Source organism: Lepidochelys olivacea (assembly GCF_965140295.1).
Source record: "Lepidochelys olivacea isolate rLepOli2 genome assembly, chromosome: 4".
Classification (NCBI taxonomy): Eukaryota; Metazoa; Chordata; order Testudines; family Cheloniidae; genus Lepidochelys; species Lepidochelys olivacea.
In genome coordinates this window covers 50,612,315-50,627,028 of record NC_140414.1, presented here as the reverse complement: position 1 = coordinate 50,627,028, position 14,714 = coordinate 50,612,315, and the positions used below count along the sequence as shown (strand labels likewise).

Below are 14,714 nucleotides of genomic sequence, written 5' to 3'. Positions count from 1 at the left end.
ACACTAAAGTCAAGCTTCTGCACAACCAACCATGTTACTAAAGTCTGTTCAGGAGACACTCAGTATTGGAATAGTAGGTCAAGAAAAAAGGCCCTTAACAGGTCACATGGACAGGCTTTAACATCCAGTCTCACAACATACCGAGTTTCTATCAGTGTTTTACTTTAACTGACACGAACATTCAATGAACAAAAATGTTAAGTTATACTTAGGCACTCAGATACCACAATGATGGGAACCACTGTAAAAGCCAGAGTTAGGACTGAAAACCACTTACTTCTTGACTCGTTTCGTCTGTTGTTGTATGGCACTACTTTGTTTGTTTCTGGCTGAGATCTTGAACTATTTCGAGAGCCTGTTCCTTCTTGGCTATCTGGTCTTACATCATCTAAATGAAGTGGTACCCACTTCTGCTTGTTACCTTAACGAAGTGAAAAAAAAATATTCTCAACCTTAACTACGGTGCAGCTTGGCATTTCACTATAATTTAGCTGTTTAGAATATATTGTATAATTCATTTTTAAAGGAAGAATTAGTAGCTCTTAAATAATTAACCTAAAATATTTAAACAATAGGAAAGATTTTAATACCAATGCTGTAAGTAAAAATAAAATCAGAAAATAGTAACTTTTCAGTTTTACAGAATAGATCTTAAGTAAGCCTTGAATTTAATAACTGAAGTGAATTTGGTCAAGCTTAAAGGAGGAACCGCAAAGGGAGGTTACTTATTGTAACTGGAGGTTCTTTGAGATGAGTGGTCCCTATCTGTATTCCACATGTGGGTATGCATGCAGGACATGCGCCCGAGTCCAGAACTTCTTCAAAGCAGTGTCTGTTGGCCCGCACACATGCAGTAGTTCTCCTCTTGCTCCTGACCAGGGGCTTAAGGGGCAGTGGGGGTTGACGCCTCTTCAGTTCCACCTCTGCAAATCCAACAGGATCCAAAGCATAGTAGATGGCAGGGGAGGGGGATAGTGGAGTACAGATAGGGACCACACATCTTGAAGAACCTCCGTTACAGTAAGAAACCTCCACTACTTCAAGTGATGGTCCCTGTGAGTATTCCACACATGGGTGATTGGCAAGCAGTATTCTGACTAGAGGCTGGTAAGAGGAAGCTGGTAGCAAAGATGCTTGCAGCACTACTGACTACATCAACAGCTGAGGCATGAACTAGAGCGTAGTGTGTCACAAATGTGCGAATCAAACTCCAGGTGGCCTCTCTGCAGATGTTCTGCAGTGGAATGTCTGACAGAGATGGAGCGAGCTGTGACACCCCCAAGGGGAAGAATGTTTGATATCTTGTAGCACTTTAAGATGCATCCTGAGACCCACTTAGAAATCCTCTGGGATGATATGGCTTGCCCATGCAATATCTGCTATGGCAATAGAGTCTGGGTCATTTCCCAATAGGCTTGTATCTTTGTAGTTAGAACACCAGGGCCTGCCGGACATCAAAGAAGTGAACTCATGTCTTCAGAGGAAGTGTGAGGTTTTGGTAAAAATAAAGGTAAGTATTATTTGACTGTTGTGGAACTCAATCTTTGAAGAAACTTGAGTGTAGTCAAAGAGAAATCTTTTCTTTGTGAAACGCTTTAACAGGAAGGTCCACCATGATACCTCTGAGCTCACTGACCCTCCTACCTGAGGTGACAGCTACTAAGAATGCCATCTATGTGGATAGGTGGACTTGGCACAAGTCGCTATGGTGTTGAAAGGTGGGCTAGTGAGCTTGGACAGGATGAGGTTAACATGCCATTGAGGGGTAGGTTTAAGCACTGGTGGGAAGGTCCTGATCAGGCCTTTCATGAATCATACTGTAGCTGGGAGAGTAAAGAACACCGGAGGAAGGAAGGAACTAATCACTGCTAGGTATACTCCTAAGAAGCCAAGAGAGACCCTGGAAGTCTTTAGGGACAGGATATACTGCAGCCATTCCAGTTCTAGACTCTCTGGAGAACAATGATTTTGTTGCTGAAAAGCGTCTCCATTTAGCCTGATAGGTTTTAGTAGACTCTTTTGGACTGTGGTTAAGGATCACCTGAACTGGGGTGGAACAGGAGCATTCTATTTCCAACACCCATCCAAAAACCAGGATGGGAGGTAAGGTGGCATGAGCCCAGTCTGGAATGCTTGGTCTTCCCCCTATCTGGGTTCAGGAGATTCAGGAACAGGCAGATCCTGATTGTTGGGGGGGAGACATCAATAGAAATTCTGTGAACCAAAGCTGTCTGGGCCAGTGGGGTACAAGGAGAATGATGTTGGCTTTGTTGCGATGCATCTTCCCTATGAGTTGCAGAAGCAGCGGAATGGGAGGCAATGCAATCTGAGGCTGTTCATCCAGGACATCAGCAAGTGTTACCTTGAGAGTCACAATAGGGGGAGCGTTCTGTTCATTTGCGACTCAAAGAAGTCCCACAGCAAAATAACATGCTGTGTAAAATCTCACTTAGGACTGCATCACGAACCTGCCACTCATGGCCTATCAACAAGATTCTGGTTAATTTGTATGCCAGGGAGTTGTGAATACCCATAAGATATGTGGCCTGTATCGCAATGCAGTTCCTGACATCCCTCTTCCAAAGTCTGACAACTTCCTGGCAGAATGGATGAGACCTCCCTGTGTGTTTATATAGACCACCATGGTGATAATGTCCAATATTATGTGTATACAGAGTGAGCATATAAGTGAAAGGAAGACCTTGCATGCAAGGAGGATCAACCTCAGTTCCAGTAAGTTTATATGTAGTCTGGCTTTTCATGGGGACTTAGTGCCCTGAGCATCCCACCCCAAAAGGGAAGTTTGTCTGTCATACTGGTGGCCCTGGAAGTGGCACTGTTGAAGGGAACTCCCACTATGACCTTTTCTGGGTTTGACCACTAAGACTATGGCTACACTTGCAGATGTAGAGTGCCAGGAGTTAAACCAGCCCTCAGAGACCGCAGCAGGGAAAGCGCTGCCACGTGTTCACTCTGTCAGCTGCAAGCACAGTGGCATGGCCACATTAGCAGCTCTTGGAATGCCACAGATGCCAAGTGGCTTCAGCGTGTAGCAAGTGACTGCAGCCTGTTTTTCAATGTGGGGGGGGGGTAGGTCAAGTGTGACAGGGAGTGTGTTGTGTGTATGTGGGGGGAGACACTGTTTTGGGGGGCAGAGAATGTGTCGGCATGTGGTCTTGTAAGTTCAGAGAGCAGTAGCGGGAACCCTGACATCAGTTCCCCCCCGGCCTCTCTCTCTCTCTCTCTCTCTCTCTCTCTCACACACACACACACACCTGCCTCTGCAGCAGGACCATTCCTCAGTAATGGTTTACTTCGTGTCCCAGAGCAGATAAGCATGCCGGATGTCAGAAACAGAGCTTTGAAAGGGGATATCTGCATGCCTGCAGCAGAGTTCAAAACAATGACGAGAATGGCCACTTGACTTCAAGGGATTATGGGACGTTTCTGGAGGCCAACCACAGCACAGTTATGCAACACTTCGGCCACACTGACACCCCAGCATTTCAGCCAAGGCACAGCAAGCTCTGTGCTTCTGTGGAGGTGGATTACCAGAGGTGCTCCAGCCGCGGACTCAAGGTGCCTTGCCAGTGTGGACACCTCAGGAGTTAGGGCGCCCAGAGCTGATTTAATGTGATCCAACTTCCAAGTGTAGCCAAGCGCTTAGTTAGGGAGGTGACAACTCTAACAGGAACTACCACTTTGGAGTTGATGTGGTCCTTGATGGTTGATAGATCAAGTGGAGCCAAGCCTGCATGCACTGCAAGTGAAGTCTGGCAAAAGGAGTCACACAGGTGCACGTGGGGGCCTAAAAGTGAAAGGCACCTTGTGTACTGTGGCTCATGTTCTGTGGATGATGTGTGACATCAAGTTGCTCATTGCATGAAACCTTTTGTGAACACTTCCGTGGAAACCGAGTCCAAATTTTGCCCCTATAAAAAGTTTATTGACTGGTGGGTAACAAAACAGACTTTTCTTCATTGAGAAATGCCTAGGGGCATTTAAAACTTGTATGAAAAACGCTGTTGCCAACCTGATGAAATCTGAGGAAGTAGTGACCACCTTGTCCAGTGAAGAAGCACCCAGTGAAACCATCGGATTCAGTTGCACCTCTTCCCTCCTTGTACACTGATGGAACCAGCTTGCGAGAGGAAGAGGCGTGATATAACTTGAGAGGGGTCCGGATGCCTGCTATAAGGATCCAATGAACCCCAATAAGACTCGAAAGAGGGATCAATCAATTGCGGGGAACTCCCAAGAAAACCACTACCAGCGGTCCCTGGGGAACAGCAAATGTAACCCCTCGACTGTCTATTGGGGCTCAACTGCCTCCATTGAAATACTCATGTGGCCATCTCCTCTGATTCATCTCAGTTCGAGAATTGCTCCATCGGTAGCAGCAGTGCTGTCGGTGCCGGGGCACTCCTTCCAGAAGGCTGGAGGTGAGACAGCTTCTCGGACAGTTATGTACCTGCCTCCTCTGGATAAGGACATCCCTCAGGAGGGCCAGGCCAGAAAGAAGTGGAGACCATGGATAAGGAAGGAATATATCCTCTGGTGTTACAAAAGTCTTGGTATGCTCTCATGCCTGAGGGCTTCCCACAGTTAAAACGGACAGATCCAGTGCACCTGCAGCAAATGGACAGTCTTTACATGGATGAGGCAGTACTGACAATGGGTCCAGACCATCACTTGTAGACAAAACCAGCGAACATCTATCCTGATGATTTACAGGACCATAACCAGGGTGGGGCGAACCCAGGGTGCAAAGCCTGGGAGGGGGAGAAACGTGCAGAAGAGTAGAAAAATGGGGCGGGACAAATAAACGATAGGAGGTAGAGCCCTACAGCAGGACTGGGATCCCACAGGACCCACTGCCACAGTAGCAGGAGTAGGATAATTTTTTAAATCAAAAATGCTGTAACAGGTAGGAGTGGGAATTGTGGGGTGGGAGGGGATCAGGATTAAAAAAAAATAGTCCTCCTACACCACAAACAACATGAAATGCTCTGGCCAGCAGCCACTGCTCTCTGGCTGCCCAGCTTTGAAGGTAGCGCCGCTGCCAGCAGCAGTGCAGACGTAAGAGTGGCAATACTTAATACTGCAGGGTAGGCAGCATGACTGGGATCCTGCAGAACCTGCTGGCATAACAGCAGGTGCAAGATAAAAATTCAACCAACAATGCAGGAGCAGGTGGGAATGGGTATTGCAGGGTGGGACTGAATTAAAAAAATAGTCCCTCACAGGTCTCTAGTAAGGGGTACAAATATGCTTGCTCGCCCCAGGTGCTAAAATGCCCTCTTACTGCACTGATGATTTGGCATCAAGGTGACAAATGGAGCTTTCTTTTTACACATCTTGCCCTCCAATCAGGTGGTCTTCATCGGAGCCTGTTCCTTAGGTTGCATATGTGACGTTTCACCCCACCTGCACAGGCTCAGAGGAAATGTGCTTCTTATGGATGGTCCTCAATAGGGATTTGTCCTTGCTACCATGAGAGCGCCCTGCAAAGATGGGCTTAGATAGTGAGAGCTCCACTCCAAGACACATGCTTGGACAGATACTGCTGGTCAATTGAGGGGTCTGATGTACATAGGGGTCCCGATGGCCCTTTCGGAGAGAGACGTCATAGTATTCTCCATCAGGGCTTCCATAGGCAAAGCTCCTGGGCAGGAAAGAGCAACAGATACTGCACTTTGCAGAGATATGCACCTCACCCTGACAGTACAGGCTACATTGATATTTGTGACTGATGGACAAGATCAATGGCAGGAGATGCAATTCTTGAATCCCGGGACCCTGGGCATAGTCCCAGAGCTGGGGAAAGGCTTCCCAACTGGGGAGAAAAGTACTCTATACTATACATTTTAACTAACTTAAGAATTCAACTAATTTACAATTTTTTTTTTTGATAAGTTAAGCAATGAAAACAAGGACAATTGTAACTCAGGCCATGCATCAGGAAGGAACTACAGAAGCATCGACCCACACTGCCTCCTATACCCTCGGTCAGGAGCATGAGGTAAGCTACTGTACATATGTGGGCCAACAGATGCTGCTTTCAAGTATTTCCAGACTTAGATGCATAGCACGCATGCATACCTGTGTGTGGAATATACATAGGGACCATCATTAGAAGAAGAATGTGGGATACCTTCATAACAGAAAGAAAAGACCTTAGTTCCAGGCGATGGAGATTTATGTTCCTAACAACGTTAAGTTGTGGTATGCTAAAGTATAACAAACACTAAGATGAAGCATATAAGAAAAATATCTTAATAGCAAAAGGGTAAAAAGATTCATAATGCTATCTAGCTCAGGGGTAGGCAAACTTTTTGGCTGGAGGGCCACTTCAGAGTTGTGACACTGTATGGAGGGCCGGTTAGGGAAGGCTGTGCCTCCCCAAACAGCCTGGCCTCCGCCTCCTACCACTTCCCATCACCTGACTGCCCCCCTCATGACCCCCAATCCATCCAACCCCCTCTGCTCCTTGTCCCCTGACTGCCCCTTCTGGGACCCCCGCTCCTAACTGCCCCCCTGGGACCCAACCCCCTATCCAACCCTCAACTGCTCCCTGTCCCTTGAGTGCCCCGAGCCCTATCCACACCCCCACCCCTGACAGTCCCCCCCCCCGGGACTCCCATGCCTATCCAACCCCCCCTGCTCCTCGTTTCCTGACTACCCCCCCCAGAACCTCCCGCCTCATCCAACCGCCCCCTGCTCCCCATCCCCTGCCTCTTATCCAACCCCCCCGCTCCCCACCCCCTTACCATGCTGCTCAGAGCAGCAGGAGCTTGCAGCCCCGCTGGAGCCAGCCACACCGCCCAGGAGGAGCGGCAGGCCAGAGCGCTGGCGTCGCTGCGGGGGAGGGGCCGGGAGCTTGCCTCCCCGGCTGGGAGCTCGCCTCCCCGGCTGGGAGCTCAGGAACTGGGCCGGATGGTCCCGCAGGCCGGATGTGGCCTGCGGGCCATAGTTTGTCCACCTCTGATCTAGCTTTTTAACCATAACGTCTGCTATTCTGCAGCTGGTTGGGAGGTGGGAGAGGCACCTTAATTCTTATGCAAAAAAAAAAAAGCAATATGGATCATGAATAAAAAATATCAGATATCAACATATGAATCAGATAATTCAGATTTAAGTTCTTCAGACTTCCGATGGAATATACATTTTAAAGTTGACAATTTTTTTTTGCATCAACACAAGGCTAGAAGATTCACCATTATCATTACAAAAAATAACAGTTCTGTGTGATAGAACACCAAGACCTTTTACCCTATAGTGGAGACTTCTGTTTTTAACAAGTATTGTTTTTGTCAATTTTTTAGGTATAAATGATACCAAACTGTGTTCTAAAGCATAAGATTCTCTGTTAATAGAACACAAATTTTGTTCTTGCCTGGCATATTCTATAAAAAGAGCCAAGAATATGACGTGTTATTCACTAATAAAAACTCAGCTGTCTTTGGAATTTCCAGTTTTGTGCATTATCCACTATTTGCAACTCTAGATCAATATTTTTAGAAAGTGTTCTCCAATTTTGGATATATTTGCCTTAAATACCAGTGTACAACCTATCCAGAACTTCTTAAAGTTGAAGGCTTATAGATCTCAAGTTATTTTCCAGCTTCAGACTTAGTTACAGTTCTCATTATTTGTGCTGTCCCACAAACTGATCTAAGCATATGGGTTATACTTTATCCATTTGAGTTTTTAAAATGTGTCTTTGCAAGATACATACGATACAGTATCCATTTTATTTTCCATATTTTACTGTGGAGAAAATACTGTTTTAAATCCCAAAATCTCAAGTGGCCCCTCCTAAACTAGCTTGTCCAGATTAAGACAGAAGTGGAATCAACAGATTTAGCAAAACTTCTTTCTGTAAACAGCTCTCAGGAAGGACAGTAGACCATGGAGCACTCTCTTATGAGTTTACTCTTCTTTGACAAGTCATGGGCACCAATGATACTGCCAAGAATGACCTTAAGTGGGACACTGCAGACTACGTGGCTCTGGGAAGAAGGATAAAGGAGTTTGAGGCGCAAGTTGTGTTCTCGTCCATCCTCCCTGTTGAAGGAAAAGGCCCAGGTAGGTACCGTCGAATTGTGGAGGTAAATGGGTGGTTACGCAGGTGGTGTCGGAGAGAGGGCTTTGGATTCCTTGACCATGGGATGTTGTGCTGGAAAGAAGGATTGCTAGGAAGAGATGGGATCCACCTAACTAACAGAGGCAAGAGTATCTTTGCAGGCAGGCTGCTAACCTAGTGAGGAGGGCTTTAAACTAGGTTCACCGGGGGACAGTGATCTAAGCCCTGAGGTAAATGGGGAAGTGGGATACCGGGAGGAAACACAAGGAGGAAGGTGCGGGAGGGCGCTCCTGATTCATACTGAGAAAGCAGGGCAATCGGCTAGTTATCTTAGGTGCATGTACATGAACGCAAGAAGCCTGGGAAACAAGCAGGAAGAAATGGAAGTCCTGGCACAGTCAAAGAACTACGATGTGATTGCAACAACAGTGACTTGGTGGGGTAGAACACTGTCATGGACGGGTATAAACTGTTCAGGAAGGATAGGCAGGAGAGGAAAGGTAGAGGAGTTGCATTGTATGTAAGAGAGTGGTATGATTGCTCAGAGCTCCAGTATGAAACTGGAGAAAAGCCTGTTGAGAGCCTTTGGGTTAAGTTTAGAAGCAAGAGCAAAAAGATGTCATGGTGGGTGTGTGCTATAGACCAGTGCTACTCAAAGTGGTGGTCCGCGGACTGGTGCCGGTCCGCAAGCCATCAGCTGCCGGTCTGCGTGCATAGTGGGAAAAAAAATTGCCGGTCCCCCACATCAGATAGCTTGAGAAGCACTGGTATAGACCACCAGACCAGGAGGATGAGGTAGACGAGGCTTTCTTCAGATAATTAACTGAAGTTTCCAGAACACAGGCCCTAGTTCTAATGGGGGACTTCAATCACCCTGACATCTGCTGGGAGAGCAATGCAGCAGTGCACAGACAACCCAGGAAGTTTTTGGAGAGCGTTAGGGACAACTTCCTGGTGCAACTACTGGAGGAACCAATCAGGGGCCATTCTCCTCTTGACCTGCTGCTTACAAACAGGGAAGAATTGGTAGGGGAAGCAGAAGTAGGTGGTAATCTGGGCAGCAGTGACCATGAGTTGGTTGAGTTCAGGATCCTCACAAAAGGAAGAAAGGAGACTAGCAAAATATGGACCCTGGACTTCAGAAAAGCAGACTGACTCCCTTAGGGAACTGATGGGCAGGATCCCCTGGGAGGCGAATATGAGGGGGAAAGGAGTCCAGGAAAGCTGGCTACATTTTAAAGAAGCGTTATTGAGGGCGCAAGAACAAACCATCCCGATGTGCAGAAAGAATAGCAAATATGGCAGGAGGCAGCTTGGCTTAACAATCAAATCTTCAGTGAGCTTAAACACAAAAAGGAAGCTTACAAGAAGTGGAAACTTGGTCAGATGACTAGGGAGGCGTATAAAAATATTACTTGAACATGCAGGGGTGTCATCAGGAAGGACAAAACGCAACTGCAGTTGCAGCTGGCAAGGGATGTGAAGGGTAACAAGAAGGGTTTCTACAGGTATGTTAGCAACAAGAAAAAGGTCAGGGAAAGTGTGGGACCCTTAATGAATGGGGGAGGCAACCTAGTGACAGATGATGTGGAAAACGCTGAAGTATTCAATGCTTTTTTTGTCTAGGTCTTCACAGACAAGGTCAGCACCCACACTGCTGTCCTGGGCAACACAGTATAGGGAGGAGGTGAGCAGCCCTCAGTGGTGAAAGAACAGGTTAAGGACTATTTAGAAAAGCTGGACATGCACAAGTCCATGGCTCCAGATCTAATGCATCCGAGGGTGCTGAGGGAATTGGCTGATGTGATTGCAGAGCCATTGGTCATTACCTTTGAAAACTCGTGGCGATCAGAGGAGTTCCCGGATGATTGGAAAAAGGCAAATATAGTGCCCATCTTTAAAAAAAGGGAAGAAGGAGAACCTGGGGAACTACAGACCAGTCAGCCTCACCTCAGTCCCTGGAAAAATCATGGAGCAGGTCCTCAAGGAAACCATTTTGAAGGACTTGAAGGAGAAGGTGGTGATCAGGAACAGTCAACATGGATTCACCAAGGACAAGTCATGCGTGACCAACCTGACTGCCTTTTCTGATGAGATAACTGGCTCTGTGGATATGGAGAAAGCAGTGGACTTGATATATCTTGACTTTAACATCGCTTTTGATATGGTCTCCCACAGTATTCTTGCCAGCAAGTTAAAAAAGTATGGCCTGGATGAATGGACTATAGGGTGGCTAGAAAGCTGGCTAGATTGTCAGGCTTAATGGGTAGTGATCAACGGCTCGATGTCTAGTCAGCAGCCGCTATCAAGTGGAGTGCCCCAGGGGTCAGTCCTGGGGCTGGTTTTGTTCATCATCTTTATTAATGATCTGGATGATGGGATAGATTGCACCCTCAGCAAGTTCTCAGATGACACTGAGCTGTGGGGAGGTAGATACGCTGGGGGGTAGGGATAGGATCCAGAGTGACCTAGACAAATTGGAGGATTGGCCCAAAAAAATCAAATGAGTTTCAACAAGGACAAATGCAGAGTCCTGCACTTAGGAAGGAAGAATCCCATGCACCTCTACAGGCTGGGGACAACTGGCTAAGCAGCAGTTCTGCAGAAAAGGACCTGGGGATTACAGTGGATGAGAAGCTGGATATGAGTCAGCAGTGTGCCCTTGTTGCCAAGAAGGCTAATGGCATACTGGGCTGTATTAGTAGGTGCATTGCCAGCAGATTGAGGAAAGTGATTATTCTCCTCTATTCGGCACTGGTGAGGCCATATCTTGAGTATTGTGTCCAGTTTTGGGCCCCCCACTACAGAAAGGATGTGGACAAATTGGAGAGAGTTCAGCAGAGAGCAATGAAAATAATCAGGGGATTGGGGCATATGACATATGAGGAGAGGCTGAGGAAACTGGGCTGCTTCAGTCTGCAGAAGAAGAGTGAGGGGGGATTTGGTAGCAGCCTTCAACTACCTGAAGAGGGGTTCCAAAAAGGATGGAGCTAGGCTGTTCTCAGTGGTGGCAGATGACAGAACAAGGACTAATGGTCTCAAGTTGCAGTGGGGGAGGTCTAGGTTGGATATTAGGAAACACTATTTCAGTAGGAGGGTGGTGAAACACTGGAATGGGTTACCTAGAGAGGTGGTGGAATCTCCATCCTTAGGAGGTTTTTAAGGCCCAGCTTGACAAAGCCCTGGCTGGGATGATTTAGTTGGTGTTGGCCCTGCTTTGAGCAGGGGGTTGGACTAGATGACCTCCTGAGGTCTCTTCCAACCCTAATCTTCTATTTTATGACACCTCAAAAATGACAAGGGCAGGGGGGAAAGTAGTTTTAAAACTTTACACTGCAAATAACGCATCCAGTCTCATGCACATACTGAAAGGTGAAAATAGAAAAGCATAAAGTATGCCAAGTCACTCACCTTCCTATCATCTGGAAGGTTTATTATCGAAAAATTTTAGTAATGCAATAAATCAGAATTGTTATAATTTTGCGTAGTGCCTAGGCCAACCTTTTTTCCTTTGATTGTTACACTGAGCCTCATCTTCACTGACATTTTCTCCAGGACCATCTGGCTTTGCTTGCAGGTTCTCAATTTCAGTGGTAGCTCTCTTTTCAGTTTTCTCCTCCTTTTCTTTTTTAGTTAGTGGCTTTTTATTCTGATGATTTATGGTTTTGCACTGCAAGAGATATTGCTAAATATTTAACATGATTTTATGGATTCTGACTGCATAAAATACATTTAAAGCAAGTTTCTGTACTTATTAACATGACTTAAGATAAGTGGTTCTCAATCTTTGAGCATGATAAGCTCCAAAGTTATGAGTTGTGTAAATTATAAAAATTATTATTATAAGGGAGTCCTCAGACTTATGATGCCTGACTTACATTGGATGCCACTTACAATGCTTTTCAATTGACTGCCCGCTTCACCCCTACGACGTTTGTTTCGCCCTTACAACAAAAGCTGGCAGGGAGAACAGAACACATCACATGTGAGCCTCAGCCAATCATGGATTTCACTGTTCAAGCTTTCTGATTGGCTGAGCCTCGGGCTGGGAGCCAATCAGAAACAAGCTACCCTAGCCGTGGAAGCCAATCAGACAAGCGACTGCAAGGGACCCCCTTCCAGCTTCATTCATTATAACGCAACCATGAAGTTATTTACAAGCAATTCTGTTAAAAGCAAGCCCAATTCTGCATAGTATGGTGCCTGCATTCTGAGCAGCCACCTGTCTGCCCAGCCAGCCCAGCTGCTCCAGAGAAGACTCCAGGGAAACTTGCAGCCCAGACTTCAGAGAAGCCCCCAGCCAAGAGCCCTCCAAAAAGTTCTGGAAAGTCAAGGCATATGTGATTTTGTGCGTTTATTTGCATGCTGTTTACCAAGTAAATACACTGATGCTACATTAGTCATCTATAATTCATTTAGTTCAAAAATCTGGGTTATTGTGGTGAAAACAGTGCATCAAGCCTTGCTTCAGGAACAACCGCCCCTTTATACCATTGATTCCTATGGGAAAACCAGTTTCGACTTACAATGTTTCAACTTACAACGCAATTCTGAGGAACAAATTGTGTCGTAAGTCCGAGGACTCCCTGTATTATTAAACAGATTCTAAGTTTTCATTTTAAAAATGTTTCTAAGTCTTCCTGGTTACAAAAATTAACTTTAGAATGCAAACAGTTATAACAATTAGTTGTACTAAATATGTAACACTGCAGAAGGTACAATTATGGTATTTTCAACAACAATGTATAAATGATATCTTGTTAAAGTGAAATTATCTACATTATAGCAAAACATAAGAATGGGAAGTTACTTATCTTATTGTATTCAAAGTGTGTGGTCCCTATCTGTATTCCACCATGGGTAAGAATGTGGACCACACGCCTGAGACCAGAGAATTCTTGCAAGCAGTGTCTGTTGGCCCATGCTCTCACCTCTGCTCTCCTCATGCTCCACTGTGAGGATATAAGGAGTGAAGTGGACCGACCACCTCCAGTTTCTTCTGTACTGTGAATCTTGTCATGATCCAAAGCAGAAGGAAAGGAAGGTGGGTAATGGAATACAGCTAGGGACTACACATCTCAAAGAATTCCACTTACAATAAGATAAGTAACTTCCCTTTCTTCAAATGCTGGTGCTTATGTGTTTTCCATTGTAGGTGACTGAAACAGTAATCAAAGGAGGAGGGTGCAAGAATGCAGGCAATATAACTGCTTATAGAAATGCTGTCCCAAAGGATGTGTCAGAGTGTCTTGGACCAAGGAATAATGTTTCCTGAATGGGTGGATACAACTCCACACAGCTACCCTGCAGCTATCAAGCTGGGACACCTCATGAAGTGATACTACAGAGGTTGCTTGTGCCGTTGTAGAGTGAGCCCTTACCCTGTGAGGTGAATGAATCTGTGCCAAGGATACAGTCATAGATCCACTTATATTCTTTGAAAGGATATAGATTATTCTCATACTTGTTCTGCTATGGCAACCAACCGTCTAGATAATTTTCTGATCTGTTTCATTCTCTGTGGGTAAAATGCCAATACTCACCGAACATCAAGGGAATAGTCTTCTTATCTGAGGCATGGGACTTCAGGGGGGGAAAAAAAAAGCACAGGTAAGTGAATTGACTGGTTTATGTGAAGTTACAAAAAAGTTTCTTAGGAATGAATTTCAGGTGTAATTGTAGTTAGACGTGGTCCTTATGGACTATTATGTCTAGTACATCGGTCATTAGGGCCCCAAATTCACCTACTCTTCCGGCTGAAGTGATGGCAGTGAAGAACATGACCTCCTCTGACAGGCAAGACATGGAACACATGATTAGTGGTTCAAAGGGGGATTTAGAAGATCTCAGTGAAGGGTTGGTGACTTTACTGGTGCAAAGTTCCTGAACAGACTCTTCAAAAGAGTAGACTGTGTAAACGTCCATTGGCAGGAGACACGCTGATATGCAGCCAGATGAACCTGTAGCGAGCTAAGGGAAAGGCCCATTTCTCTTAAGAGTAGGAAGATATTCCTGCCGTTTTGTACTAACTGCTGTCTCTGGAAATACATGGTTTTGCTGGGCCCGGATAGAGAAACATTTCCACTTGGCGAGGAAACATTTTCTGATGGAGTCCTTTCTGCTATTTTTAAGAATAGTTTCCAAAGTTTCAGGGTCGGACCATTCTAGGCTTGTTGCTCTCCAAATACCAAGCTATGAGAAGAAGAGCATCTGGGTTGGGATACCTGATGCTGCCATTCTCTTGGGTCAAGATGTCTGGGATGGGTCGGAATGCTGATAGGTTGTCAGGATGACATTTGTAGGAGACTTGGCAACCAGAACGGTCTGGGGGTGATGAGGATGTCTCGTGCCCTGTCCAGTCAAATCTTACGAAGAACTGGAGGTAATAGAGGGATGACAAGGAAGAAATAGCTCAAGTGATCTGACTAAAGCAGTAGAAGACCATCGCTTCTGGCGTACTGTCTTTCAGCTCCCCTGGAACAATATATGTTCCCGATTCCTGTATGCCTGGGGGCAAACAGACCCAAAGTGGGGGTTCTCCACTGATTGAAGATCCTGTTTACCACTGAATCATGTAGTTCACATTTCTGATGGGTGGCAAAATGTGGGCTGTTTGCCAGTGAATTTT

General features: G+C 45.9%; 1 protein-coding gene across 2 annotated transcripts in view; it reads right to left on the bottom strand.

Moving 5' to 3' along the window:
- Nucleotides 1–14,714, bottom strand: part of LARP1B (La ribonucleoprotein 1B) — a 105,559-nt gene that overhangs the window by 56,166 nt on the left and 34,679 nt on the right. For both annotated transcript variants that reach the window (XM_084626250.1, XM_084626249.1), the window contains exons 4-5: nucleotides 11,588–11,756; nucleotides 278–421 (exon numbers count right to left, since the gene is read on the bottom strand). In XM_084626250.1, coding sequence (XP_084482376.1) covers nucleotides 278–421; nucleotides 11,588–11,756 — 313 coding nt within the window. The remainder of the gene's footprint in view (nucleotides 1–277; nucleotides 422–11,587; nucleotides 11,757–14,714) is intronic.